The sequence below is a fragment of the Rhizophagus irregularis genome, chromosome 29 (assembly GCF_026210795.1).
Source record: "Rhizophagus irregularis chromosome 29, complete sequence".
NCBI classification, from domain to species: Eukaryota; Fungi; Glomeromycota; class Glomeromycetes; order Glomerales; family Glomeraceae; genus Rhizophagus; species Rhizophagus irregularis.
In genome coordinates, this window is record NC_089457.1 from 571,011 (window position 1) to 597,633 (window position 26,623).

A 26,623-nucleotide genomic window follows, 5' to 3' on the forward strand; every position below is an offset into this window, starting at 1 on the left:
TTTTACAGATAAAAAACATGAAACCAAACTGGAAAATATTTAAGGATAAATGGATTTAGATCCAGAATTCCTTGAATTCTTGATCCAAAAGTTTTTTAGAACAACTGTTTTGACTGTTGTAGGTTGTACACACTACACATGACTTTACTTAATATTAATATAAGAAAGTTATTACCAATAAGAATTATCATTATTCGTGTGAAATTATTTAAAAAGAAAAAGATTTATAATTTATTATATGACTTAATAATACGATTACGATCCCGAATCCTTGATTATTTATTACCAATAATAAAGTTGTATTATGAAATTCAATTCGTTTATTAATGAACTTTTTGCTTATCATTTATTATTTATTCGTGTGAATTTTATTTTAAAATAAGACATTAATATGATTACTTAACAATTACGGACCAAATCCGTCGTCTGTCATATTTGATAGAAATAGAATACATAAATTATAAAGTTTTAACACAATTAATCTAATAGGTATCACTAATAAAATTTTTGAAATTTCTGGAAATCAAGGACGAATAAATAAATAGATACATAATATATATAAAGTTTATGTAAATTGGAGATCAGTTAATCTTTTAATTATTACAATTTCTCTTAAAAATTAGTCTATCGCGTAAAACAAAATATTTCATGCACAAGTTAAAAGAAACTTTTTTCATATGATTAACCATTACATCATCTATATAGTCTATTATAGTCTTAATATATAGTCTAATATATAATAGTATCTATTATAGTCTATATAGCATCCCCCCCTTTATTTATTTATTTACCCTTAAATAAAATTTTTTTTTTTTTGAAAAAAATAATTTCAATTCATTATGGCGATGACATTACCTACAGAATGTTGGCAAGAAATATTAAAAAATGTACCAATTGAAGATAAGAAAACATTAAAGTCGTGTTTAATGGTGAATAGATCAATGTGTAAGATAATTATTCCAATATTATGGAGTAATCCTTTCCGTTACTTACAAAGTTCACCACATGACCAACCAATGCCAAGTAGGATTAACGAACAAGAAGAAATAATTAAAATGAAAATCAACCAAAAGAAATTAATTAATGTATACATTTCTTGCATGGATTATAAATCTATTGATATTCTTAATAATAATAAAATTGAGATCATTAACATGGACAAGTCAATAATGTTCGATTATCCAAGCATGTTACGTGAGTTACAATATAATATTATTTGTGAATCAAGTTCATCTTGGCTTTATCAAGAATTACAATTAATTAAAGAATTTAAGGTTACGACAGAAGATCTTGAACATAATAGTAAGACAAGAGAATTTAAAAAATTATTACTTACAAGAGAATTATGCAAGATGTTTATGAAATCAAGTACTTTAATAATGAATCTTACATTATCATATTACGTACCATTTGTTGATATGTCATTTACCCCAAAAGATTTTTTTTTAATTAATAAACTTCCCGGAGCGGAAAAATCCTTAAAAAATTTAAAAAAATTCAAATGTAGTTTATTAATAGATCAATGGAAAGAAATTACAAAAGATTTAACAAAAATTTGTGGAACTAATGGAAGTTTAGAAATTTTAGAATTAAAATGTATAGGAGAACCAAGTGTAGAATGGATTGATGATAAAAGTTTTATTAATATATGTGAATTAATAAAACGACAAAAATCTCTTAAACATATTAAATTAAATTGCTGTGGAAAATATTGTAATATTTCCAAAGCAATATCATCATTATCATCACAAATTGATAATATAAAATCATTAGAATTTGTTCATTTGAAATTCAATTCAAATAATGATAATTTTCCACTTAATTTTATATCAAAATGTAAAAAATTGAATACTTTAATATTTAAAGATTGTGATGAATTATTAGATTATAATATATTCACAATAAAAGATACACCATGGTTTAATCATTTAACAAAATTAGTATTTGAAGATACAAGTATTTCACCATTTAATATAACAAAAATAATTTCTTTTTGTAATAAATTAAAAGAATTATCTTGTGATTTAGGGGAAGAAATTGAATTTTTACCAGAATTTGCTTTATCATTACCTATATCATTAAAACATCTAACAATTGATGCAGTAGAGATTAATATAAATATTTTACAACAATTTTTAGAAAATATTAAAGCAACTTTAGAAACTTTAAATTTTCCTGCTTGGATATGTAGAAGTTTTACTGACCAACATTTATATATTATATGTGATAAATTAAAAAATTCACTTAAAAGATTAGATTTAGATTTAATGTCACCAGAGAATCAACAACATAATGTTTCTTTTGAATCTATTGAATATGCAAGAAAAGAAATTGAAGTAGTTAATATTGAAAGTTATTTTAGATATGATTCATGGTGAATATAGTGAATACGGTATAATATGTTTCTTTGAAATATTGAGTAACGTTAGTTTACTTTTTTAGATTATAGTTTATTATAGTTTACGCTTATGTGAGATTATTATTAAGTTTAATTTAGATAATTATAGTCTTTCATTTAAAGTTTTGACTTCTTTCCATTTTTTTAGGATACGCGTAGTGTTCAAATTATGATTGGTGTAAAAATCAAATAAAGTAATCAAGAAAAATTGGGATCCTTAAACATTATTAAGTAATGATTTGCAAGGATAATGGGTTATTTTGTACCCAATAAATTTTGTGTAAGAAAGAATTTAACTTTTATAGGTTATTATCCCCGAGACCCAAATAATAAACAGGAGAATTTATGTACCGATCCAAGAAACCGATTCCCAAGTATTGCACATATATATTTATTTACCTGATATCAAATCATTTTTACTCCTTGATTTTTTTTGACGATAAATTACGAAATTCGAAGTGAAAAGCTATTAATAGTCATAAGATGATTGGTTCTAAAAGTTCTCGGAGTTACCGGAGTAAATAATTTATTCAATTTCTCATGCATATTAATGAATCAACGAAAACTGTAAATTTTGATATATATATATATATATAATATATATAATTACCAAAAAAAGAAAATTTCCTTTCTCAAATAAACAATGAGGGATGACTTCATATTGATGACTTCATAAACCTTAAATTTTTTTTTTCGTTAACTTAAAAAAAAAATTCGGACATAAAAATATCCGATTTCGAATATCCGATTTACGCGAAAGTACAAATAATCAAATTTTAATATAAAACGTATTGTAATATTTTATCCATATATTCAAAATGGATAACTTGAAACTCAATGATTTTATTTTAGTGTTCCGAATAAGTTTCGTATTTACGGTCATTGAAATATTATTTACGGGTTATTGAAATATAAATCAACATTCTCTAAAATTCGTCATTTTTTTAAAAAATTCTCAATCAATTTTACGGAAAAGTCTTCCGAAAATTATCCCCAATGAATGCATAAATATTTATGCGCATTTTAATATTTTTTTTTTAAAATTGGCGTTTTGGTTACCAGGATTTGCACCAATTGACTATATGAAAAACAACCTGATTTTCCTTCATCACATGATCATACATTAATTATAAGTATATTATTCCTTATTTGGAAAAACCTTTCCTTTCATTATTCACCAATTAATTTAATAATTATCTCAACATTTTCTTAAAAAGTCATAGTAATTCCGATAAAAGAACAATTTATTATTTATGACGATTTATTGTTTTGCAATTTTTGCAATGAGGGAAAAATAATTTAACCAAAGGAATGTTACAAAATATAGAAAATAATCGATCGATTTCATACATTAAAAAATCATTTAAAAAAGTAAAAGGCGCATTTAATCAACATAATATTAATTATTAAAACTATTATTATTATTATTACTAATTTTGATTAGAAATAGAAGTTGAATTCCTATTTTTTTTCGATCTTTTTAATGATTATCTGTGTATCATAATGAAACTATATAAGAATAGGTTTCATACGTTAATCCGCTATTAACCAAATTTATTTTCATTCAATAATATTTGTACTCTTTATAATTACTTGAGAATTCTCGAGAAAAAACTTTTTGGTTAATTTTTCACCTCCGGTCTTTTTTCTTTGTTTAATCGAATGATTTTTTTAAAACCCTTTTTGAATTTATTAAATTTATTTGCTTAATCAAAATAATCAGGATCATCTTTTTATTTTTTCTTTATTATTTTTTTTTTATAGGAGGAAAAAAAAAATAAAGAAAATAAAAAAAAAGTTTTGTTTATATTAGATAAAAATTAATTGGTAACTTAAAAAATTTTATATAATTTAAATTATAACCGGTTAAATCGGTTAAAATAGTTAGGAGGATTTTATAATCGGTTGAAAATTTCAATAATGTTAAAAATTTCAATAATGTTAATAATGTTAATAATGTTAAATAATTTTAAATAATGTTAATAATGTTAATAATGTTTATAATGATCATCTTTATAATATTTATAGTTACATGAAACGCGTAACGAAATATTAATTTTTTTTTAAAAAAAAAAAGATTTAATTTTTTTTTTTCATTAATCAAGGTGATACAAAAGATTGCTTTAAATGAATATTTCAGGGTTCATTGATAAGCATTATGCATACGATATATTAAAATTTATTCATTATATTTTAAGTAAGCACGTGTTAATTAAAAGTAATTAAGGTAATAAGGTAATTTTTACGCATTCTGCGCGCGAAAAAAAAAGTTAATTTTTTTTTTGTTTTATGAATGACTTTGGATTCGGTTAGAGAAAAAAAATATATTTTTTTTTCTTTTTTTTCTTCATATAAACAATATAAACACATCTCATTCAATGTATACCAAGATGAATAATCATGATAACGGATAACGATAGGATGATATGATGATGATATGATTAACATGTAAATAGAAAATCTCGAATTCAAAGCCGAACATATAAAACGCGAGATTATGTCAAAGATCATCAACAAATTCCAATAATCGATTGGAAAGGTTTGTTTTATTTAATGGAACCATTTTATATTTTTTATATTTGTATGAAACTAAACTATAAAAAAAAAAAAATTTTTTTTTTTTTATTTATTTATTTTCGTCATTCAAAACTAATACAAGACATGCCAAGCATATTATAAATAAATATCAAGGTTATATTATATAATGTGTATCTTGTCTTTGTTTAAAAAAAAAAAAAATATATATATATATATATATATATATATATAATTTTAATAGTGTAACAATATGATTATTTATATAATCATTCAAATCGTCCAATAATTAATCTCTATTTTTTTTTACTGTACTTATTACATGAGAAATTTTCCGATTGTATTAGACATTTTTTGACATGTAAATCAAATTGTAAATCTACTGTAAATCCGGGGAACTTTCAACTCTAAAACTTTAAATATTATTATAATTCCCCCATAAACAAATTCGGCGTTTAATCGATCCAATAAAAAAGTTGATCGTTAAAGCAAAAGAATTTCAAGAAACTAATAATATTAATACTATTAGAAAATTTTCGCCATTTTTTATTTAAAGAGTATATTATTATAGAGTCAACTTTTTATTAAGGTAAGACAAAATGCTAAGAATTAAGTGGTGAAACATTTAAACACCTATTAAATCGTATCTATTAACCTACTAAGAAGAGAAGAAGTTCTCTACGTTTCGGAATTTGGAATATCCGTTGTTGTATGAAAATATATTTTTTTTCTCGATGAGCGGAAACTAAATATTTATTTTATCGGATAACAAATACACATAAAAAGTAAATTAAAATTCCCGATTTCGGAATAATGTTTTTTTTCCACATCATTTGGGATATCCGTCTGATTAAGTCGTTTCACCATATTAACGATTTGTTTTTTGTTTATTAGCCATTAAAGAGTAAATCAGTTAAGGAATTTTTCTTTTTTTCCAAAAATAAAAAAAAAGGGGAGAATTTGTTTCTTGATTTGTTTTTCTCGGATGAAATACCAAAAAAAAAAGATTCATCCTTATATAAAAAAAAAACGTGGCTTCAAACAAACGATTTAATTGATGATTGATGTTAATTATTTGTTTATCTCAATTACCGGTTCTTTACAAATTCCTTGGATAAAAATTTGCCAACTTAATGCCGAAATAGTATTTATAAAGGCACAAATTTTTCAACAAAAAAAAAAATTCAGCATCTATGAAATACAAAAAAAAAATTAAAAAAATTAAAAAAAAAAAAAAAAAAAAATCATAATGAAACGTTTTATATCTTTTTAAGTTACACGCGTCGATTATTAATTTAATTGACAATTAAGATTTAAGAAAAGATTTATCTTCTATCTCCCTAGTATCTCATCTCATATATTGATTCATCTCCTAATATCTCGTATACTAATATCTCGTATACCTAATATCTCGTATACCTAATATCTCGTATACCTAATATCTCGTATACCTAGTATCTCGTATCTCGTATATCCCAAAATCTCATATTCTCCTAGTATCTCGTATATTGATTCTTTTAAAATCTCATATATTGATTCTTTGCTCTAAAGTCCATTTTATTCACGTTTATTCCGGTACTATAAATTATATCAATAAATTATTTGATTAGAAATCGATTTCATCGTCTTTGCGATTATTAACAACAACAACAACGCAATATTCATCTATTTCCTCAAGTATACAAGTATAACAATTTTTTATCGTGTCTAAAATTTTTAAAATTTAAAAAAAAAAAAATTTTGTTTTATTTCGAGTGCAATTTCCCACCTTATATCGTATGTTATATATATATATTTTTTTTTATTATTTTTATCTGAAAATGTATTTTTTTTTGGTTAGTTTATCTTATTTATTTTATTATTATTAAAATATCACTTGTAAAACAACAAATGGAAAAATAGATCATAGTTTTTTTTTTTAGTTTTAATAAATTTTTTCCTCCTTATTTGTTGTTTATTTAAAAAAAGTAACGAATCGTGGTCTTTATTATATACACGATGTATATAATTTTAATAAAATGAATAATTTTTTTAAAAATTTGATAAAAAAAATATTAAAATACAATTTTAATATAAAATGTAAAATATATCGGGTAAAGGTTTCGTAAAAAATATATCGTTAAGTTGAAGTTTCGTAAAAAAAATTGTTAAAACCCGTTGATAATTAAGTTATTGAGAACGGGCGGAAAACGTTACGGCTAAAATGTGGCTAATGTCGAATACATGGCGGTGTTCAACGGCTGATATTGTTATTTCGTGATAATGAATTAATATTAGAAAAAAAAAGGGGTTTCGAATAAATACGAAAAATAAAAATAAGAATCGAAAAATTATAATCGAAATACAAAGTATTTTATAACATCGAGGTGAATTTTTTTTTCTTTGTTATTGCGCTATTGGACGAGTTGAAGTTACGAACGTTTTTTTTTTTGGTTTTTAATTTTTTTTTTTTTTTTTTTATTTATTTTATGTTAAACAAACGAGGGTGTAATGTACCTAGATTATCATACGTAATAATAATAATAATAATAAATGTTAGCATCAACGTAATCCCACAAAAAGAAAATTTTAAATAAAGAGTTAAGAATTATTATTTACCTAACGTACAATAAAACAGTAAGTAGTTCTTAAGTTGAGATATATATATATATATATCATTTTCGTTCGTTGAGAAAGAAAAAAAAAAAATAATGAACACGCAAACATTTTTTTTTTTAATAAAAAATGTAAAGAATGAATAATATTATACGTGTCATCGGTATTTTTTATTTTTTTAAAAAAATAAAAAATAAAGTAAAAAATAAAAAATAAAGGGATATAAAAAGTGATGAAGTATATCAGTCTCTTCAGGATAGCTACTTTTATAGGTTTTTTTACTTTGACATATTTATTCGGACAATTTTCTTAAAACTTAGTTTATTATTATTATTTTTCTCTTTTTATCAGTAAATATTTTTTTTTTCTCCCTACATTATATATACATTGTATATACATAATATATATATATATATATATTCGATTTGTCTTTAAAACTAGTTTAGAATAATAATTACCTTACCCCTATTGTATATTAGCCGAATTTTATAAACGTATTATTCGGAGTTTGTAATACTCAACTAAAAAAAGAATTGGAAAGGTCTAATAAGAACATCTTTTCCAGGAAATAATAATTTTCTCAGCCAAATGGGTTCGTTAACAAAAAAAAATCAATAATTTACTTGCGCGGTGCACATAAGAAATTTGTTTACCAATATATTGTGTGTATATATATATATATATATATACATTAATATATTTTTATTATATTTTATAATTATATAAAATGTTATTAAATGGCTTCGCTTTTTTAAGTTCGAGGATTCGTTATATATGCATAAAAAAAAAAAGGTGTGCATAAAAAACCTGTTGTCACTATCGTTATCGAATTATCAATTGAACACAGAAAAAAAAATAAAATAAAAAGAAAATAAATAAATAAATAAAAATAATAAAAATACATAAATACATAAATAAATAAATAAGTAAATAAATAAAAAAAAATAAAATAAAATAAATAAATAATCATTAATCCTACATTTGGAATGCGATTGAAAAGAAAGAGTTATAGAATTTTAAAGTTTAACTGAAAAAAAATCCAATGGTGAATCATAATTCATAGAAATATTTGTTGGATCATGTCGATTTGGTTGGTTAAATTTTATAATACTTTTGCCTGCATACATTACATTTAAAAAAAAAAAAAATTTTTTTTTTTTTTCTCAAACAAATCAAAATTTTTCATCAAAGTTAATATATGCTTTAGGAGTCTGTGGTTTATTTACTTTAAATGGTATGTTTATTTACTTTTATTTCTTTCAGCTGATAACTTTAAGGAATAAGTCATTTTTGACAATTCTATTTAAATTTCCTTTTTATTTTTATTAAATTGATTATATAAATTAAATGGCGTTTAATGCACATGATTCATAATCTTTGTTATCTTTTTTTTTCACACTTTGCGCAGTTTTGATAAGTACTTCAATATGTGCATTACATACAGTATATAACATACATACAGTACATGTTATTATTCCCGCCGTCTCGACCCGTCGAATTCCTTTTTGATAATCTTTTGGATTTTATCAATTAAACTTTATACAATTAACATATTCATTTCCATATAATCGGATAAAAAAAAGATTTTTTTTTATTTATTGGAAATAATTTTCTTATTATATTTATTTTACCCGACATAATTTTTTTTATTGTACTTTTTACAATTGTTCATTGCATTTTCGAACATTATATTGCAGCTTTATTACCTGGATTTTCATTATATATATATGTACATATTATTATTCATTTTTAGATAATTGTTTCTTTATAAACAAATAATCAACATAACTGGCATCAATAAACATAGATAGAACATAAACATATTTTTCTATCTTTGCTCTTTAGACATTTTTTATTCATTATGCAGAAAATCATGCGACATGTAAATTGTACTAAAATTTTATCAAATATCAATTAAAATCAAGTTGAAAAGAAGATCGAAGAAAAATTATTAATTATTAATGTATGTGAAACCATCACCCTTAATTTTTTTCTTTGTATAATTACTTTCATTTGTGATTACATAATTTTTTTATTATTATTGAAAATTTCGTTTAAAAAAAAAGATTTACGGTCTCATTTGAACTTCTTTTTCTAATTATAGTTTTATGTTGTTATACTGTTATTTTCTTTATTTGGTACATTAAAATAACAAAGACCAATGATTTACTTCACATCATTAAAGAGAGACACAAAAAAAAAAAAAAAAAAAAAAAAATTAAAAAAAATTTAGAATGAAAGTGAATTGTAAATTAACGGATTTTAATAATATGTTTTTAAATTTTTTTTTTTTGTTTTTTTTTTGTTTTTTTGGTTCTCTTTTTTTTGTTTTTCTGTTTTTCATGAAATTCGACTTGAAAATAAAATAAAAATAAAATAAAAAAATTTTAAAAATAAATTTTTTGAAAAAAATTTTTATTTTTCGTGGGAACGCGTATTGTGGCGTTTCAAATAACTATGTATTAGATTGTATTAGGAAAACATCACCGTTAAAAAAAAGTACGAATACCAAGATAAGTTTCCAAGTTATCAATCTCTGGTGTATTTATCTAAGAAATCTTTGATCTATTTAAAAACCAGTACATTGGAATGTGTAATGATGTAACTGCATGCATCATGCTTTTTTTTGTTTCCGTAAATGGTTTATATATCATAAGGTTTTGAAATTTATGCTAATAGTTGCGCAGTAACATAATTTTTATTCAGCCCTAATTTTTTTTTTCATAACTAAAATCAAATTAATTAACGAAATTGTCATGTTCGTGACCGCTTGTGACATAATTTAAGAGGATTGACTTTACTTTCACTTAAAATAGTAATTATGTTAATTATGTCATTTTCTTTTCCCCTTGCTTTAAAAAAGTGAACGGTCCTCCCTTTACGCCCTCAAAATGAGAAAACATATAAGCATTGACAGCATTGACCTACAATTAGCATGAATCAATAAAATCATTGAGATATAAGAAATAAGATTTTCATTTCATTTCATTTTTTATCCGAAAATTAATTTTTTACTTGTAATTAACTGCGCGCGTTCTTAAAATATGAAAATTTTTGAATTTATAAAATTATAAAATTCGCGTGTGATAATATATATATATATATAAACAATAATATAAAATATAAAAATAAAATAATATATATATATATATATATATATATCATTAAGAATAAGTACATCTTTATACATCTTATTTATTTATACATATATATATGCACACATGAATTTAAACATGATTATACCAGGGTACTTGAGGTACCTTCATCTAGTTAAAATTATAAATGTGGCATGTGTACCTTGTTGCCAAAATATATGCAGTTCGTGGTTTCCGTTTTTTACCGTATAAAAATCATTTTGAATAAGGCGTGTATGTTTATCCACTATTTCATAAAAAGAAATATGTTTTCATTGAAACTCGGGTTTATTTGTTCATTTGTAATAAAAAATTCTTGATTTTAATTATGTTATTATTTTAAACTTTTTTTTTTCTTGGGGTGGCTTGGCCCCATCAAAAAGATTATTGTTGTTATTCTTATTGTCCCCCCCCCCCCTAAAATTTAACCTAATAAATCGATTAAATAATCGGTAATTCTTTTAAAAGTAAAGTTTTTTTGATATGCGATTATTTAAACCAATGTTTTGTTTGTTTAATATCATACGCGTTAGAAGATATCATTTCATTATTTTTTACTTTATTTGGTTATATAATCAAAATATTTAGAATATTTAGAATATTTAGAATATTTTAGAATATTTAGAAACACAAATAAAAAAAAAAATTTTTCGTTTTAAAATTTTGATTATTTTATATTAAAATCTTGGTAATTGGTATTTTAACAATATCTTTCTATTTATATTATTTAAAACCGGTAATTGGTAAGATTATACTTGATTATTTGGATACTTTATGATAATTATAACAATAACTTTCTATTTACATTATAAACCCCCCTGACAAAAATGGATAAAAAAGAATTTCTCATTTGGAAAATCATATACATCTTCGATCAAGAGATATAAGATAACATGCAGATATAGAATCAAAATTATCAAATTATCAAATTACAAAACAATCAACCTTTTATAACAAGTATTTATATTTGGCGGTCAGTATAATTATAATATATAGTGTATACATACATATATATATATATATATATATATATATATATTATATAAATATTATATGTATAATAATATCAATAACAATAAATTTGTTAGATTGGATAGGAACAATATTTTTCCCATCATTGCAATATTACTTATAATAACAATATATTATTTATTTATTTATTTTTATTAAATATTAAATTTATTAAAAGCATTATATTATAACAACAATAAAAAAAACTTTACAATTACGTTATTTCAATTTAAATTGCGAATAAATTATCTGAATTATCTGATGAAAAAAAAAAAAAAAGTCTTTGTTATATAATAACTTTTGTTACTCAGTTATGTAACAAACTCTTTTGTGTTTTTATGTATACAGTATATGTATGTTTCAATATATCTGTATATATGTGTATACTTCAATATATATGTGTGCACCATCTATATAAATATAAATATATATATATATAATATAATATATATTTTTTGTTCGTACTTCGTACTTTGTACAACCGATGTAGTGGGATAAAAAACATACGCGTGACTTTGAGGGAACGCTACAAAATTTATTCATTGTTTTAAAATGCAAAAAAAAAAAAAATGTATTAAAGTATCGTGAAAAAAGACATGCAGGAACATATATATAAAAAATATACTGATATAAATATAGACATATTCACTACATATTCACTACATTCACAAAGAATATAAAAATATATATATTATCTTTTTTAATAATAATAAAGAAGATAACTTGTTTTTCTTTTTAGAAAATCTTGTTAAAAAAAGGATTTCAAGGGATTACATTGAATATTACTATAATAGAAGTTCATTGTAATTTGTTTTTTAATAAAAAACCGGATCATTTTACAACGGGATGTTTACTTTTTTTAATTCTATTGTTTTTTTTTTCTTTCATTTTTTCATTTTTAAACATTTCATTTTATCATTTTTTTTTTTTTTAATAATGTTTTTTTTTTTTAGATCTTTTTAATCGTATTTTTTTTTTTGTAATAATTTTGATTTGATCTTCTTCCAATCAAATTGTCCGAAAAATGCAGTCTGTAATTCCATTGTTAAAAAAAAATTTCTCATTACGTCATTTATTTATGATTACCGAAATAATTAGTCAGAAATTATCTATAACATGTTGGGTTAAATTTAAAAAATTATTTCTAAATATGGTTTGGGAAAAAATTAAATTAAATAAAATTAATAAATATAATGTGTATATGTATATATTAAATATTTATGTATATATTAAATATTTACGTATATATTAAATATTTATGTATATATTAAATATTTAATTATTTAATATACTCAAAATATCCGAAATATACTCCAAATATACTCCAAATATACTCCAAATATACTCAAATATACTCAAATATACTCAAATATACTCAAATATACTCAAATATACTCAAATATACTCCAAATATACTCCAAATATACTCCAAATATACTCAAATATACTTCAAATATACTCAAAATATACTCAAATATATAAAAAACCGGCAATTTATTATATTTCGTTTATCTATAACCCAACAGCCGAACAGATGGTAAGTTCAAAATATATTTGTCTTAATTATTAATTAAACAAGTACGAATAACCTTCCTGATGCAATATAATCAAACAAGCCACTTGTACAAAAAAAAAAAAAGAGGATGAACGAAAGAACCCAAAAAAAGTAGAACTCACATTGAAACCATTTAAAGTCTTTCATACTTCGTGGCATTGAAAAAAAAAAATAAATAACACTGCGTGAAATTCTATTGATTATATATAGCCAAATTCAGGTTTATTTTGGGCACGTGTTACATCAAGATGCATATAGAATTTTTAGGTTTATAAATAATTTAGGTATAACAATGGTCGGCTGTAAGTAAGTTTCAGGCTACACTTTCTATTAAAATCATCATCATCATTATTTGAATGATTACTTTTATTAATTCATTGAATATAAAAAAAAAATAAAAAAAAAATAAATAATAATAAGAAAACGAACCCGAAACAAGCAGTTAATTACAATGCCTAAATGTTTATATAAATGAGAGGATTATCAAATGTAACAAAATTTTCCAATCTTTTTTTTTTTTTTTTTTTTTGTGATTTTTACCCCAGTTTTGATTCCACTATAATTTATAAAGTAAAAAGCAGGAGTTTTTTAAAGTTTCAACAAAAAAAAAAAAAAAAAATTTTCGTCTAACGTAGCGCAGTACATAATGTTGATATATTCGGTTATATAAATAACGGAAAATTTTAACAAAAAAGTAATCCTATTCAACATTAAAAAATAACAATGGTAAAATGAAAGATAATATTATTCAGATATTCGGATGTTTCATTTCAATCGCGAAAAAGAATTATATGTAAGAAAGATAATGCATCATAATTAAGTATGTAATAAATAAATAATTATACACTGTATACTTATATATATATATATATATTTATTTACATGTATATATATAAAGATATTGAATGATGAAACTTTAAAAACAATATGTAATTTTATTACGCAGCGATTGATACAATTCTTTATGATTAAGGGAACAGTTGGATTGGTAGGATTTCAAAATTTGAAAACATATGAAAACATATTTGTTCTCATTGATTTCTTTAAACGAAATAAAATCAAAATTGTGAAACGTAACATTAATAATTTTTTTTTTCAGGTTCACAAGAAATCAAAAAGATATTTAGAGAGTATAAACAATAACTTGATAATCAAAGATGATTTAAACACGTATCATATTTATTTGAATTACAAATATCTTTTTTTTTTTAAGTTTATAATCTTGAAAAAGGAATTATACAAAAGTGAAAAGTTTTACATAAAAAGATAATAAAGAAATTACCGAAATGGCAAAATCTTAAAACGGATGAGAAAAAGCGCCTCAATTAAAGTTCTTTAAAAATAAAGTTCATTAATTAACTTTTAGTTGTTATTTATCTTTTTTGTTATCTTTTATTATCTTGAACCAATCCAATGAATTAACGCGAACGCATCACAGAAATTATTATTTTTAAAATTACTTTATTTTAATAATTCATTATATCGTTAATAATGGTTATTTTTGTATTTGTGTAAAATTACACTGTATTCTGTATTTCTGTATTCTATGGAAAAAAAAAATTTTTTTTTTTTTTTTTTACGCGACAACATAAATAATAATTTTCATATGTTAAACTCAGATAAAGGTTCATTAAAATTCTATGAGTTTTTGCCAAGTTTTATGATAATGGAATTGGGAAATTAATTCCCTTTTTTTTTCTCTTGATAACTATAATAGGTTACTTTGTAATCATGATAAAAATAATTGGTATAATGGAATTTAGTAACCTTTCTAACCATTTAACGAATTAAAGTTAGGAGAGATTCGTTATTTCCCTTTCTTTTTATTGGTTTTGATTGATTTCATTTTATAATTTGTTCTTTTTTTTTTTTCTTTTTTTAACTAAAAAAATAATCATGGGGGGGGTATTTTTCTTTTCTTTCTCCATCAATTTTTTTGTTTTTTTTTTTACAAAAAATGATCCCTTTTAATTTTTCATGTAATTAGTACTTGTATTTTTGGAATGTGTTTTTTGGATGTATTTGAGAGTATTATTGTTATTATTGTATGGTTATATTATTGTATGGTTACGTGTTAATAATTCAATAAAATCATTTTTTTCAATTATTTTATACTTTGTCAGAACTTTAATTTCAAATTTCCTAAAATTTCCTGTCTCATTGATAATCGGAAACTTATAAAGATTCGCGCATAAGTCTCGCGCATAAGTCTCGCGCATAATGTTTAGATTAATCAAGTAATCTGTAAAAGAACATTTTCAGATACGTACAGCACGTGGAAACGCATGGACTCTCAAAAATATCATCATAAATGCGCAGGAAATCTTCAAATGTTATTCCTTCTTTCTTTAAACGAAAAATCAGTGTGATGAGACATGATGAATCATGGCCGATCTACAATAGAAGAGATCGAGAGAATCAAATTGTATGTATTATTTTGTTGAGATGATCCATCTAATTAATTGTACGTATTATTTTGTTGAGATGATCCATATAATTATATATTTTCAAAATATAGGAAAAAATTCTCGATTTGAAAAAAGTTAATTCATTTAAATATGTCATCACTCATCCATTCATCCACTCATCCACTCATCCACTCATCCACTCATCCACTCATCTACTCATCCGATGAAAACGAAAATATGATACTTATTCTATTAAAAGATCTTAATTCAAGATTAATTCATGAATTAAAAAAATTTATATATTTTAATATTTTAATCATCAAGAGGGAGAAGGCAGCTGACGAGTGATAGAGGTGAGTGAAAATAGTAAATCATATCGTTGAAAATTAATGCTTATTATATTGAATTATTTGAACTATAAAGTTAAACAATTCTTGATTTAACACTAGTAATTTATTTCTCATCGGTCAATGGATTATAGTTCACATCATCCTCTTCTTGGTTGATTACAACGTTACATACTGTAAGTGGGAATAAATTTCTTAGGAATCAGGATAACTTCACCGCTACTTAAAAAAAAAAAAAATTCAATTCTATATAGTCTGTTGTTTATTCTGCGATTTTTACTGGTCTGCCGTGGCTTTTTATGTAAATTTTTGCATACTCTAGATGTGTTATACTTGTTCGTGCAAGTTCAATACTTGTTTTTACATGTTCTGGTAAGTGTTATACTCGTTTTTACATGTCCAAATAAGTGCTACACATGTTCTGGTGAGTGCTGTACTTGTTTTTACATGATCTGGTCTTGTTTTTATATGTTCTAATAAGCGCTAGCTACATGCGTGCTACACTTGTTTTTACATGATCTGGTAAGTGCTTTCCTTGTTTTTATATGTTCTAATAAGCGTTACACATGTTCTGGTAATTGCTACGCATGTTCTGGAGAGTACTATACTTGTTTTTACATGATCTGGTAATTGCTGCACATAGTTCCGGTGAGTGCTACACTTGTTTTTACATGTATGATCTGGTAAGTGTTATTCTTGTTTTTATATGTTCTAATAAGCGCTACACATGTTCTGGTAATTGCTACACATGTTCTGGAAAGTGCTATACTTGTTTTACATGATCTGGTAATTGCTGCACATGTTCCGGTGAGTGCTACACATGTTTTTTACATGTATGATCTGGTAAGTGTTATTCTTGTTTTTATATGTTCTAATAAGCGCTAGCTACACAATGCGTGCTACACTTGTTTTTACATGATCTGGTATTCTAGTAAGTGCTATCCTGCATCCTTGTTTTTATAATAAGCGCTACACATGGTTGGTTGCCGTAAGTAACGATTATTGTATATCCTTTAGCGGTTATAATATTATAAACGTAAGCTGTAAATTGGCTGTAATAAATACTCCACTATTGTGGTTAGCTGGTTAACCGAAAGATAATTTTGATTTAAACCTATTATATTATTATATTTACTTGACTTTTGGACTTACAACTATTTACGGCATGCATCTAGTTACTTGTTATTTAGATCATTGTGAAATACTGAAGATGAATTCTTTTGATCAATCTCATACTAAAATATTAATTTAATCCGTAAATTATATAGATGACCTTGTGGCGTTAATCTACAGTATTACTGAAAACACCGGCCGGCATCGGAAAACACTGACCGGCATAGTTTCATGTGTCGGAATGTGACTACGCGAGTACCATATTGGTAATCAGGGTAACCCTTTATAATACTAATATAATACTAATTAATATTCTCTTCAAGATAACAAAATCTCATCATAGTCTCAAGAGTCTCAAAATTTGGTTTGTGTTAAATACTTGATTCCGACATTTCTAGGAGTAAGTAGGTTAAAGTTTTTTATTGATTAATCACTTATTAATTATTACAATTAATAATTGGATCATTATATCGTTTTTTTAACAAGTTATTATGCTCCAATGTTCATGCCATCTCCCTATAGAACTCTTTTACACGTTTGTGTTTTTATTTTGGAAAATTATTTCTTTAGTCTTATCCATTAAAAGGTAATTTAGATATTTATGGACCAAAATTTTGGTTGATGAAATAATGTTACACAGCATATTAATGCCAATCACAACATATTCATGCTAATCGGATTTTTCTTTCAAGCTGTGGGAATCTTTTAATTCTAATATAATATATATATATATATTATTAGAGAATCTGTATTGTGTAACTAAATCTCATTTGGTACTAATAATTTTCTTTTTTTTTTACGGCTAGTAACTGACGATCTATCTACATGAACACAAAATTTGCGGTATTTCATCTTTTTATCACATTGATATCTTGTTGGATATTTTCGGAAAAAAGTAAATGATTCTTAAATGTATGATTCTATTTCTATGCAGCAATTATGGAATTAAAACATCATAATGCGCAAAATCTGTCCAACATGAAATTATCAGGTAACTTTTTAGTTATAATTCAATTTAACACAAGGGTATAAAATATTAATAATTTAAAAATTCAATTAATAGGTGAGGGAAATTCTGAGAACTTTGCACAATAATTTGGTTGCAGCAAGAACACTCGTTTGTTTAATGTAGGAAAAACCCTTTATTGGAGTACACATATGGGTTGCATTCACATAATTCCTATTAGTCATCCATTGATCCACCATTCAAAATTAAATTTCAAATTGGTTACGTAATCTTTCAACGTGATTTTGTAAAATCTACAAGACAAATGGAAACAATTTTGGAACAAAGTTCTACAAATAATCATGATTTACGTTTAGACACTTTAATGAATCCCGTTATAGTGTCACTATATCCTACCGGCTTATCCTATAAATATTTGTTACCAATTTGCCATCTTTCCTAATGCTATTATTATCTATTGAATTGTTTGAGACAAAATTGACCGCACTCATCAATTCATCTTAGGTAAGCTTACTTTAAAACTTATGTTATACATTTATTTTACACAATAACCTAATTAGATTTCAGAAAAATCTCCAATACTTTCATAAATATAAAAAAGGGTATATCATATATCACAAAGAATTCTTTTAATTATTTCTTCTGTAAAAAATAATCAGGAGGTTCTAATTTTTCTGTATCATGAACTTTTTCTGCAGGATGACATAATTGACGAATTGCAAGGTAAAGAAAACAGCTTTTGTACAACAGAAAAGAATGGTATGATGTTGACCTCCTGCCGGTAAGCATCATATGTCAAGCATGGGCGTTCCAGCCGTTCCAAGATTAATTTTTAGCTTTTAATTACAAATTAATAGTATCACTAGTCCCAACACGTGTGGTTTCCTTTTGTATTTGTATCAATTAGAGAATTTGTTACATTTAATTTGTCATTTACACGTAAACCTTTATTGTGATTCATATTGAGAGGTAATTTTAGTTCACAATCTTTTTTTATTAAAAAGTATTAATTTATCAAAAAAAAGATTTATTTTTAGCATTTATTGTCAACTCCGAATTTATTAACCTCAATATTTTCCGGTTCTGCGCCACAATGTCTGTTTATACCACAAAGAAAAGCGCAAATGATTATGAATTTTTCATTTTTTTTTTAAAAAAAGAAAATACCTTTTATTCGTTCTATTTCTTGTGTTAAATTGATAGTTAATTGAAGTAACTTTATCATAATTTTTTTAAAAAGAAAGAAAGAAACGGTAATGAATCCGTTATCCCATAATTTTTTTCAAATTGAATTATTCATTTTTGTTAGACAATAATTAACTTAATATAACTTTGTTTTAATTCTAAAGCAAGATTTTATTATCGACGTAGCAATAATTATCATTTATGTTACGTCTTCGCGCTTGCTGAGAGAAACCACATGCTGGGCACTTTGGTGAATTGAAATATAATAATGATACCAGAGAATCAGCTAGTGAACATTTTAATTTAAAAATTGTACGTATACTATGTCTTTACTAAAAAATTTTTATTTTCTTTTTCAAATTCAATTTTAAAAAAAAATTTATTTTAATTAAAAGAAATATTCATATACACAAAATATTATTACATTTTTTAATAAATCACAACGATTATACGTATTATTTATTTTTTAATTTTTAATTTATTATTTTATTATGTAATTTTTTCTAATGAAATATTATAATTAAATATTATAATTCATATTGCAATATTTTAATGTTGTATCATATATTTCGCATATAGTTTTTCAATTTTTTTTTATTTTGCAAATATTTACGGTATAAAAAATGATAATACTAAGTAAACTTTTTCCGTCCATTTTCAGGGGTGCTGGTTTTCATGAAAACATATACTATGATGTTGAAGCACCAGTGGTAAAGTCGTTTTTTAATATCAATCTTCCTTCTAAACGGAGATTGACAAATGAAAAATCGACATGTATTATATATTGATATGCGACAGATCATTAGTAAGTCGTTCATTTTTGTTTTCACTTTTTCTTTCTTTCTTTCTTTTTTTTTTAAAAAAAAAGGGGTTTTATACACTTTAATAATAATGCCAGAATATATTATTAATAAAGAAGCTTATTTAAAAATTATCCTTCATGCTTGTAAATATCCAAGTAGTACTGTAAATGGTGTTCTTTTAGCACAAGAAGAAGTCGGTAATGATGATTCAAATAAAATAATTATCGCTGACGCTATACCATTATTTCATCATTGGAATACTCTAACCCCAATGTTGGAAGTTGGTTTACAACAGGTAAAAAAAAATAAAATTAAAATAATCTTTTTATTTATTTTTTTTTTATAGGATTCAACTCAATTTCTTTTCGAAATTGATTTAGATCGAAATTTATGCTGAACGAAATAAATTGAATATAATTGGATATTATCATGCTAATGAAAGAGTAGATGATAATAAATTACCACCATTTGGACAGAAAATTGCATCAAAAATATTAGAAAATTTTAATATTAATGCAATTTCTCTTTTGGTATAAAAAACATTTTTTTTTTTATTATTTTTGGTTACTTTTTAAAAACTTTTAAATTAATTAATGAATTAATGAAAATTTTCAAATATTTTAAATATTTTAAAGGTTCAAAATTCAAAATTATCACCAGAAAATCCAGAAATCGCAATTATGGTAATTATATACATTTGTTTTTATATTTATTTATTTATTTATTTATTATTTATAAATAATAAAAACTCTTCTAACTTTTCATTTCACACTTTTATATCTAGCCTTATATTTTTAAGGAAAATCAATGGCGTCCTGATACTAAAGCATTTTCATCTAATTTTGCTTTGGATAATAATGATTTACCTAAATTAGTTTCATCATCAATTTGTAAAAAACATTTTGAATATTTATACGATTTTGATGAACATCTTGAAAATATAGAATTAGATTGGTTGAATAATATTAAAGTAGTAGAATTAGCATTTGAACAAAATTCAAAAACTAAATAAAAAAAAAAACATTAAGTAGTAACATAACTTGTATCAAATTAATCAAATTATTACTTACCACATAACTTGAATAAATATATCGCACGCGATTTTCTTTCACTTTTCATTCCATTGATGTTGACATTCGTGATTACAACATTTATAAAATATTGACATAGGTTCATCTGCTGAACGTGTTTGAATTTGCATGAAATACGCTCGTGGATGTTCACATTTTGGACAGGTTACTATTAAAAAAAAAATATTTAAGAATACTTTTAGGGGCGAGGAATTATATGTAAAAAAAACCTTACCTTCGGTTGAATCAACATTTTTCCATCCTTCTTCACCACCAAGAACATCATCAACTTCCTTTCGTTTTAAAGTTGTTCGATTCTTATACTAGAAAAAAAAAGAGTAAAGTATTCTTAATATAAAAAATTTCAAGTAAACCAAATTGTGTTATAGTTTATTACATTACCTCTTTACTACCTATTGGAAATACGTAAGGGCAAGTTTGACAAAAAAATGATTGTTCACCTTGTGTGTGATGTTGGATTAATAATAGATTTCCACAGCAAGGACAAAATAACATTATTATTTAAACAAAACGAAAGGAACAGAGAATAGAAACAGGTATACGGAATGAGCTGTCAAGCGTATATGCAGTATACTCACTCATGTGATAGATGTCAGGATGATCTACATTCTATAATTTTTGATTGTTGATCAAATGATTAAATTTTTTTTTTTTTATCGGAATTCCAACTTCCAACGCTTTTTTTCTATTATAAAATGTCTTCTAAATTTAATACGTTAGAACGAGAAAAATTATTTCTTAATCCAAGTTCAAATAAATTTGGTTACCCAGAATTACAAAAATTAGTTAAACCTCATATTGATTCATTTAATTCTTTATTAGACCCTCCTCGTCAAGGATTGCTAAATTTTGCTATTGATGATATTGGTACACAGGAAATTTTTGACAAACCTAATAATAGTCCCGAAAGAGGGAATAAATTGTCAAGTAAATTTCCCTTTTTTTTAAAAAAAAAATATAAAAAATTTATCATGATAACATAATTTTTTTTCATATTTAAAAAGTATGGATAGATGATGTTATAATTGCAAAACCACTTTTACCCGAAAGTGTTCGTCTTACAACGTCAAGACAAATTTATCCTTCAGAGGTAATAAAGATATTTTAATGTAAAAAATAGAAAATCAATTATTAATTAGAATTAATAAAATAATTTATTTTTTTTAAATAAGTGTCGAGAAAGATTAACCACATATGCAGGAAAGATGTCTATAAAAGTATGTTGGCAAGTAAATGATGGTCCTGTTCTTGCGGAATATAGACCCGTGGGTATGTTACCTATCATGGTTAAAGTAATGTATTATATCACTTATCTGTTATTTCATTCATTAAAATTTTTAAATTTCGTTAGACTTATGTTATTTTTAATTAGTCAAATAGATGTAATCTACAAAATCTTTATCCAAAACAACTTATACAACACAAGGAAGAGTCAGAAGAAACGGGTGGTTATTTTATTATAAATGGAATAGAAAAGATGATTCGTCTTTTATTAATACCGAGACGTCATCACGTGATGGCACTTGCTCGTTCTTCTTTCGCGAACCGTGGAGCAAATTATACAGAATATGGAGTACAAATTCGTTGTGCAAAACTTGATCAAACAACTGTTACGAATACTATGCATTATTTAAAAGATGGTAATTGCTTAATAAGATTTACTTGGAAAAAACAAGAATTTATGGTTCCTGTTTTATTAATCATGAAGGTAAGCATTTTAACTTAAAAGAGAAAGAGCGAAATTTTTTTGTTAATTATTCTTATTTTTGATAGTCTCTTATTGAAGTTACCGATAAAGGAATATATGATATGTTGGTTCAGGGAGAACATTTAAATACATTCTTATCAGATCGCGTAGAATTTATGCTTTACAATTTTAAATCATACAATGTTCAATCACGTGATCAATGCGCAACTTTATTGGGTGATAAATTTCGTGTCACATTCTCACCACCATCGTATTATACTAATAAACAAGTAGGAGATTACGTTTTGAATAAGGTCATTCTAGTTCATCTTAGGACGAACAAAGATAAGTTTAATCTCTTAACGTAAGTAGGTACTTTTACAGCTTAAATATATGTTTATATATAACATTTATTCATTTATTTATTTAGATCATTACTAATAATTATTATTTATTAAAAGGTTTATGATACGTAAACTTTATTCATTAGTCGCAGGAGAATGTTGTCAAGATAATCCTGATTCACCACAGAATCAGGAAATACTTTTAGGAGGTCATCTTTATGGGATGATTATAAAAGAAAAACTTTCTGATTATCTTAATTCCATACGAGCGGCCGTATCTATGGATGTTAATGCAAAAAAAAAAGTGGATTTTAATGATAGTACGTGTAATAAGCGTTAATCTATAATTTAAATGATTGATAGGTTTTATTCGAATAGAAATTTTTTGTTTTGAATCAAAATTTTAAAATCATCAAATCATCATAAGATTATCCTTATTATTCTTTTAGAAAAATATATGAATAGTCTTCTCACAAAAAACAATACTGAATTTGTGGGACAAAAATTAGCTTACTTTCTTGCTACGGGAAATCTTATTTCTAATACTGGATTGGATTTAATGCAGGTCTTTTATTATATTGAATTTGTATGGTTTATTATCTCAATGTGTTTTTAATACGTGAATTTGTTTTTTTTTTATAGACAACTGGATATACAATTATTGCAGAAAAAATCAATTTTTTCCGATTCATTTCACATTTTCGATGTGTACATCGTGGATCATTCTTTACTACATTGAAAACTACTACTGTTAGAAAATTATTGCCCGAAGCATGGGGTAAATAAATCAATCATAATTTTTTTATTATTTATTATATCTCATTATATTATCGTTTATTAGGATTCCTTTGTCCAGTTCATACACCAGACGGAACACCTTGTGGATTACTTAATCATCTTTCACATACATGTAGAGTAATTACCGAAACAGTAAAGGTCAATAAGATTCCAGAGATGTTAGCAGAACTAGGAGTTTCCATTAATGTTTTACAACAAGCACTTTCCGAAGGTCCGCCATTATGTGTGCAGTTAGACGGAAAAATAATTGGATATTGCACTAATAGACAAGCAAAGATAATAGCGAATGAATTGAGGAGACGAAAATTTGACAAGACCAAACCAGTAAGTTTTCATTATTTTGTGTAGGATTACTAGGATTACTCTTTTTTTTTTATTAATTTTTATAATTGATTCGTAGATTCCTTTAGATCTGGAAATTGGTTATGTCCCACCTTCAAATGGGGGTCAATATCCTGGAATTTATTTATTTTCCACTCCATCGCGTATGATGCGTCCTGTTAAATATCTTTTCAATAATAAAACCGATATGATTGGTTCTTTTGAACAGGTAGATTATTTTAGTTTAGATAATTAATTAACGTCATGTATAATAATTTTTTTTTTTAAAAAAAAAAGGTATATATGGACATTGCTTGTCTGAATGAAGATATTATAAAAGGTGTGACAACTCATCAAGAATTTGCTCCGACAAATGTACTGAGTATCCTTGCAAATCTTACACCATTCTCTGATTGCAATCAAAGTCCTCGTAATATGTATCAATGTCAGGTAATTAAATAAAACTAGCATAAAAAAAATTAGAGTTTTCACCTTTATTAATAATTTTTATATATACAAAGATGGCAAAACAAACAATGGGTACACCATCAACATCTTTAAGATATCGAACAGATAACAAATTATATCGATTACAAACAGGCCAATCACCAATTGTTCGATCTGGACTTTACAATACCCTTGGTTTTGATGGATTCGTTAGTGGCACAAATGCAATCGTGGCTGTAATCTCTTATACAGGTAAATATATATATATTTTTTTATGTAAGTCATTAATATTTATAAGTTTCTATGCAAAAAATTGATTTTATTTGAACAAATAAGGATATGATATGGAAGATGCTATGATCATAAATAAGTCAGCACATGAACGAGGGTTTGCATATGGTACTATTTACAAATCAGAGATAGTTGATCTTAATGATGAACGAGAGCGTGGTGAACCTATTAAACACCATTTTAGTCTTGGAGAGGATGCATCCCCAGCATGGCGTGAAAAACTTAGTAATGATGGCTTACCTCTAATTGGAGTTAAACTAACAAATGGAGACCCTTTGTGTGCTTATTATGATGATACAACTAAAGTCACGAAAATTAAAAAATATAAAGGGACAGAAGATGCATATGTTGAGGAAGTTCGATTAATTGGAGATGATGCGGGTAAAGAAGAAGTTCAAAAGGTTCATATTAAATTAAGGGTTCCAAGACCTTCGGTTATTGGTGATAAGTTTGCTTCTAGGCACGGGCAAAAAGGTGTTCTTTCACAATTATACCCTCAGGTAGACATGCCTTTTACTGAAAGTGGAATGCAACCAGATATTATTATCAACCCACACGCGTTCCCTTCCCGTATGACAATTGGTATGTTTGTTGAAAGTTTAGCAGGAAAATCTGGTGCATTATATGGTGTTGCACAAGATTGTACTCCGTTTAAATTTAACGAAAACGATACAGCGGTTGACTATTTTGGTAAACAGCTTGTACGTGCTGGATATAATTATCATGGTAATGAACCCATGTATAGTGGAATTACTGGTGAAGAATTTCAAGCTGATATATATATTGGAGTTGTATATTATCAACGATTACGACATATGGTGTCCGATAAATGGCAAGTGAGATCTACCGGTCCTGTTCATAATCTTACAATGCAACCTATTGGTGGACGTAAAAAATCCGGTGGTATTAGATTTGGAGAAATGGAACGTGATTCTTTATTGGCTCATGGAATGAGCTTTTGTCTTCAAGATCGTTTAATGAATTGCTCAGATTATTCTCAAGTAAGAAATATATAAATCAAAATTATTATTTTTTTTTCTGATAAATTTTGGTTTGACCTTATTTTTTTTTTTGTTATTTATAGTGTCATTTATGTTCAAAATGCGGTACTATATTTACAGCATTAATATCTAAAGAACACGAAACGAGAAATGATGTTAAATATAAGAAACACCACATGATATGTAAAATTTGTGATACTTCAAAATATATATCACTTATAAAAATTCCTTTTGCTTTTAGATATCTTGCAACTGAACTTGCAAGTATGGGTATTAAGATTACATTAGAATCGAAGTATTAAAAATAATATTTATTAATTTAAATTATAAAACCACTAATAATAATAATTTACCAGAATAACGATCACGTGATTTTTTGCGTTCGTTAAAACCCAGAATTCCAACGTGTTTTGTAATATTTTCATACAAAAAGTCATTGTATGTGAATTCTTAAATAACACTAATTTTTTTTTTTTTAAAAAAAATATATTAAAAGAATTGTACATAGAAATATAATTTATGAAATTAATTTATTGTTGCTGCGGATTATCTTAAAAAAAATTGTGATACAATGTGATACTTAAGAAATATA

General features: G+C 24.8%; 4 protein-coding genes across 5 annotated transcripts; 3 read left to right on the forward strand and 1 right to left on the reverse strand.

Annotated features, from left to right (window-relative positions):
• Positions 1-839: 839 nt before the first annotated feature.
• OCT59_019473 (uncharacterized protein) lies at positions 840-2,378 on the forward strand (the record flags this gene model as incomplete). The annotated part of the gene is made up of 1 exon (XM_025329280.2): positions 840-2,378. The coding sequence occupies one exon, from the start codon at positions 840-842 to the stop codon at positions 2,376-2,378; it is 1,539 nt and encodes a 512-aa protein (XP_025173626.1).
• Positions 2,379-19,398: 17,020 nt separating this feature from the next.
• On the forward strand, positions 19,399-21,160 carry OCT59_019474 (uncharacterized protein). Of its 2 annotated transcripts, XM_066143555.1 has the most exons (6): positions 19,399-19,560; positions 19,910-20,053; positions 20,211-20,346; positions 20,432-20,581; positions 20,687-20,734; positions 20,836-21,160. In XM_066143555.1, exons 3-6 carry the CDS (start codon positions 20,323-20,325, stop codon positions 21,061-21,063), a joined length of 450 nt encoding a protein of 149 aa, XP_066005292.1. In that variant the 5' UTR covers positions 19,399-19,560; positions 19,910-20,053; positions 20,211-20,322; the 3' UTR covers positions 21,064-21,160. The 2 variants fall into 2 exon arrangements, with proteins under 2 accessions (XP_066005292.1, XP_025173625.2); XM_025319519.2 differs by lacking the exons at positions 19,399-19,560; positions 19,910-20,053 and having other exon boundaries at positions 20,061-20,346.
• Positions 20,730-21,663, reverse strand: OCT59_019475 (uncharacterized protein). The gene is made up of 4 exons (XM_025309443.2): positions 21,524-21,663; positions 21,357-21,444; positions 21,122-21,290; positions 20,730-20,982 (listed from the first exon to the last, which is right to left on the reverse strand). The coding sequence occupies exons 1-3, from the start codon at positions 21,635-21,637 to the stop codon at positions 21,160-21,162; spliced, it is 333 nt and encodes a 110-aa protein (XP_025173624.1). The 5' UTR covers positions 21,638-21,663; the 3' UTR covers positions 20,730-20,982; positions 21,122-21,159.
• A 174-nt stretch (positions 21,664-21,837) lies between these two features.
• Positions 21,838-26,547, forward strand: OCT59_019476 (uncharacterized protein; the record flags this gene model as incomplete). Its single annotated transcript, XM_025319518.2, has 14 exons — positions 21,838-22,069; positions 22,147-22,232; positions 22,315-22,434; positions 22,515-22,850; positions 22,916-23,193; positions 23,291-23,493; positions 23,623-23,738; positions 23,816-23,951; positions 24,015-24,295; positions 24,372-24,521; positions 24,590-24,742; positions 24,814-24,991; positions 25,076-26,031; positions 26,115-26,547. The coding sequence occupies 14 exons, from the start codon at positions 21,838-21,840 to the stop codon at positions 26,331-26,333; spliced, it is 3,444 nt and encodes a 1,147-aa protein (XP_025173623.1). The 3' UTR covers positions 26,334-26,547.
• Positions 26,548-26,623: the final 76 nt, after the last annotated feature.

What these genes read in the sequence shown, in the direction of transcription:
- OCT59_019474 (XM_025319519.2), top strand. Translation starts at nt 20,140, where the DNA reads ATGCCAGAATATATTATTAATAAAGAAGCTTATTTAAAAATTATCCTT. An exon ending in TTAATGCAATTTCTCTTTTG is followed by an intron (nt 20,582 to 20,686) that starts GTATAAAAAACA and finishes AATATTTTAAAG; the next exon opens with GTTCAAAATTCAAAATTATC. An exon ending in ATCCAGAAATCGCAATTATG is followed by an intron (nt 20,735 to 20,835) that starts GTAATTATATAC and finishes TTTTATATCTAG; the next exon opens with CCTTATATTTTTAAGGAAAA.
- OCT59_019475 (XM_025309443.2), bottom strand. Translation starts at nt 21,637, where the DNA reads ATGTTATTTTGTCCTTGCTGTGGAAATCTATTATTAATCCAACATCAC. An exon ending in TTCCAATAGGTAGTAAAGAG is followed by an intron (nt 21,445 to 21,523) that starts GTAATGTAATAA and finishes TTTTTTTTCTAG; the next exon opens with TATAAGAATCGAACAACTTT. An exon ending in AAATGTTGATTCAACCGAAG is followed by an intron (nt 21,291 to 21,356) that starts GTAAGGTTTTTT and finishes TTTTTTTAATAG; the next exon opens with TAACCTGTCCAAAATGTGAA.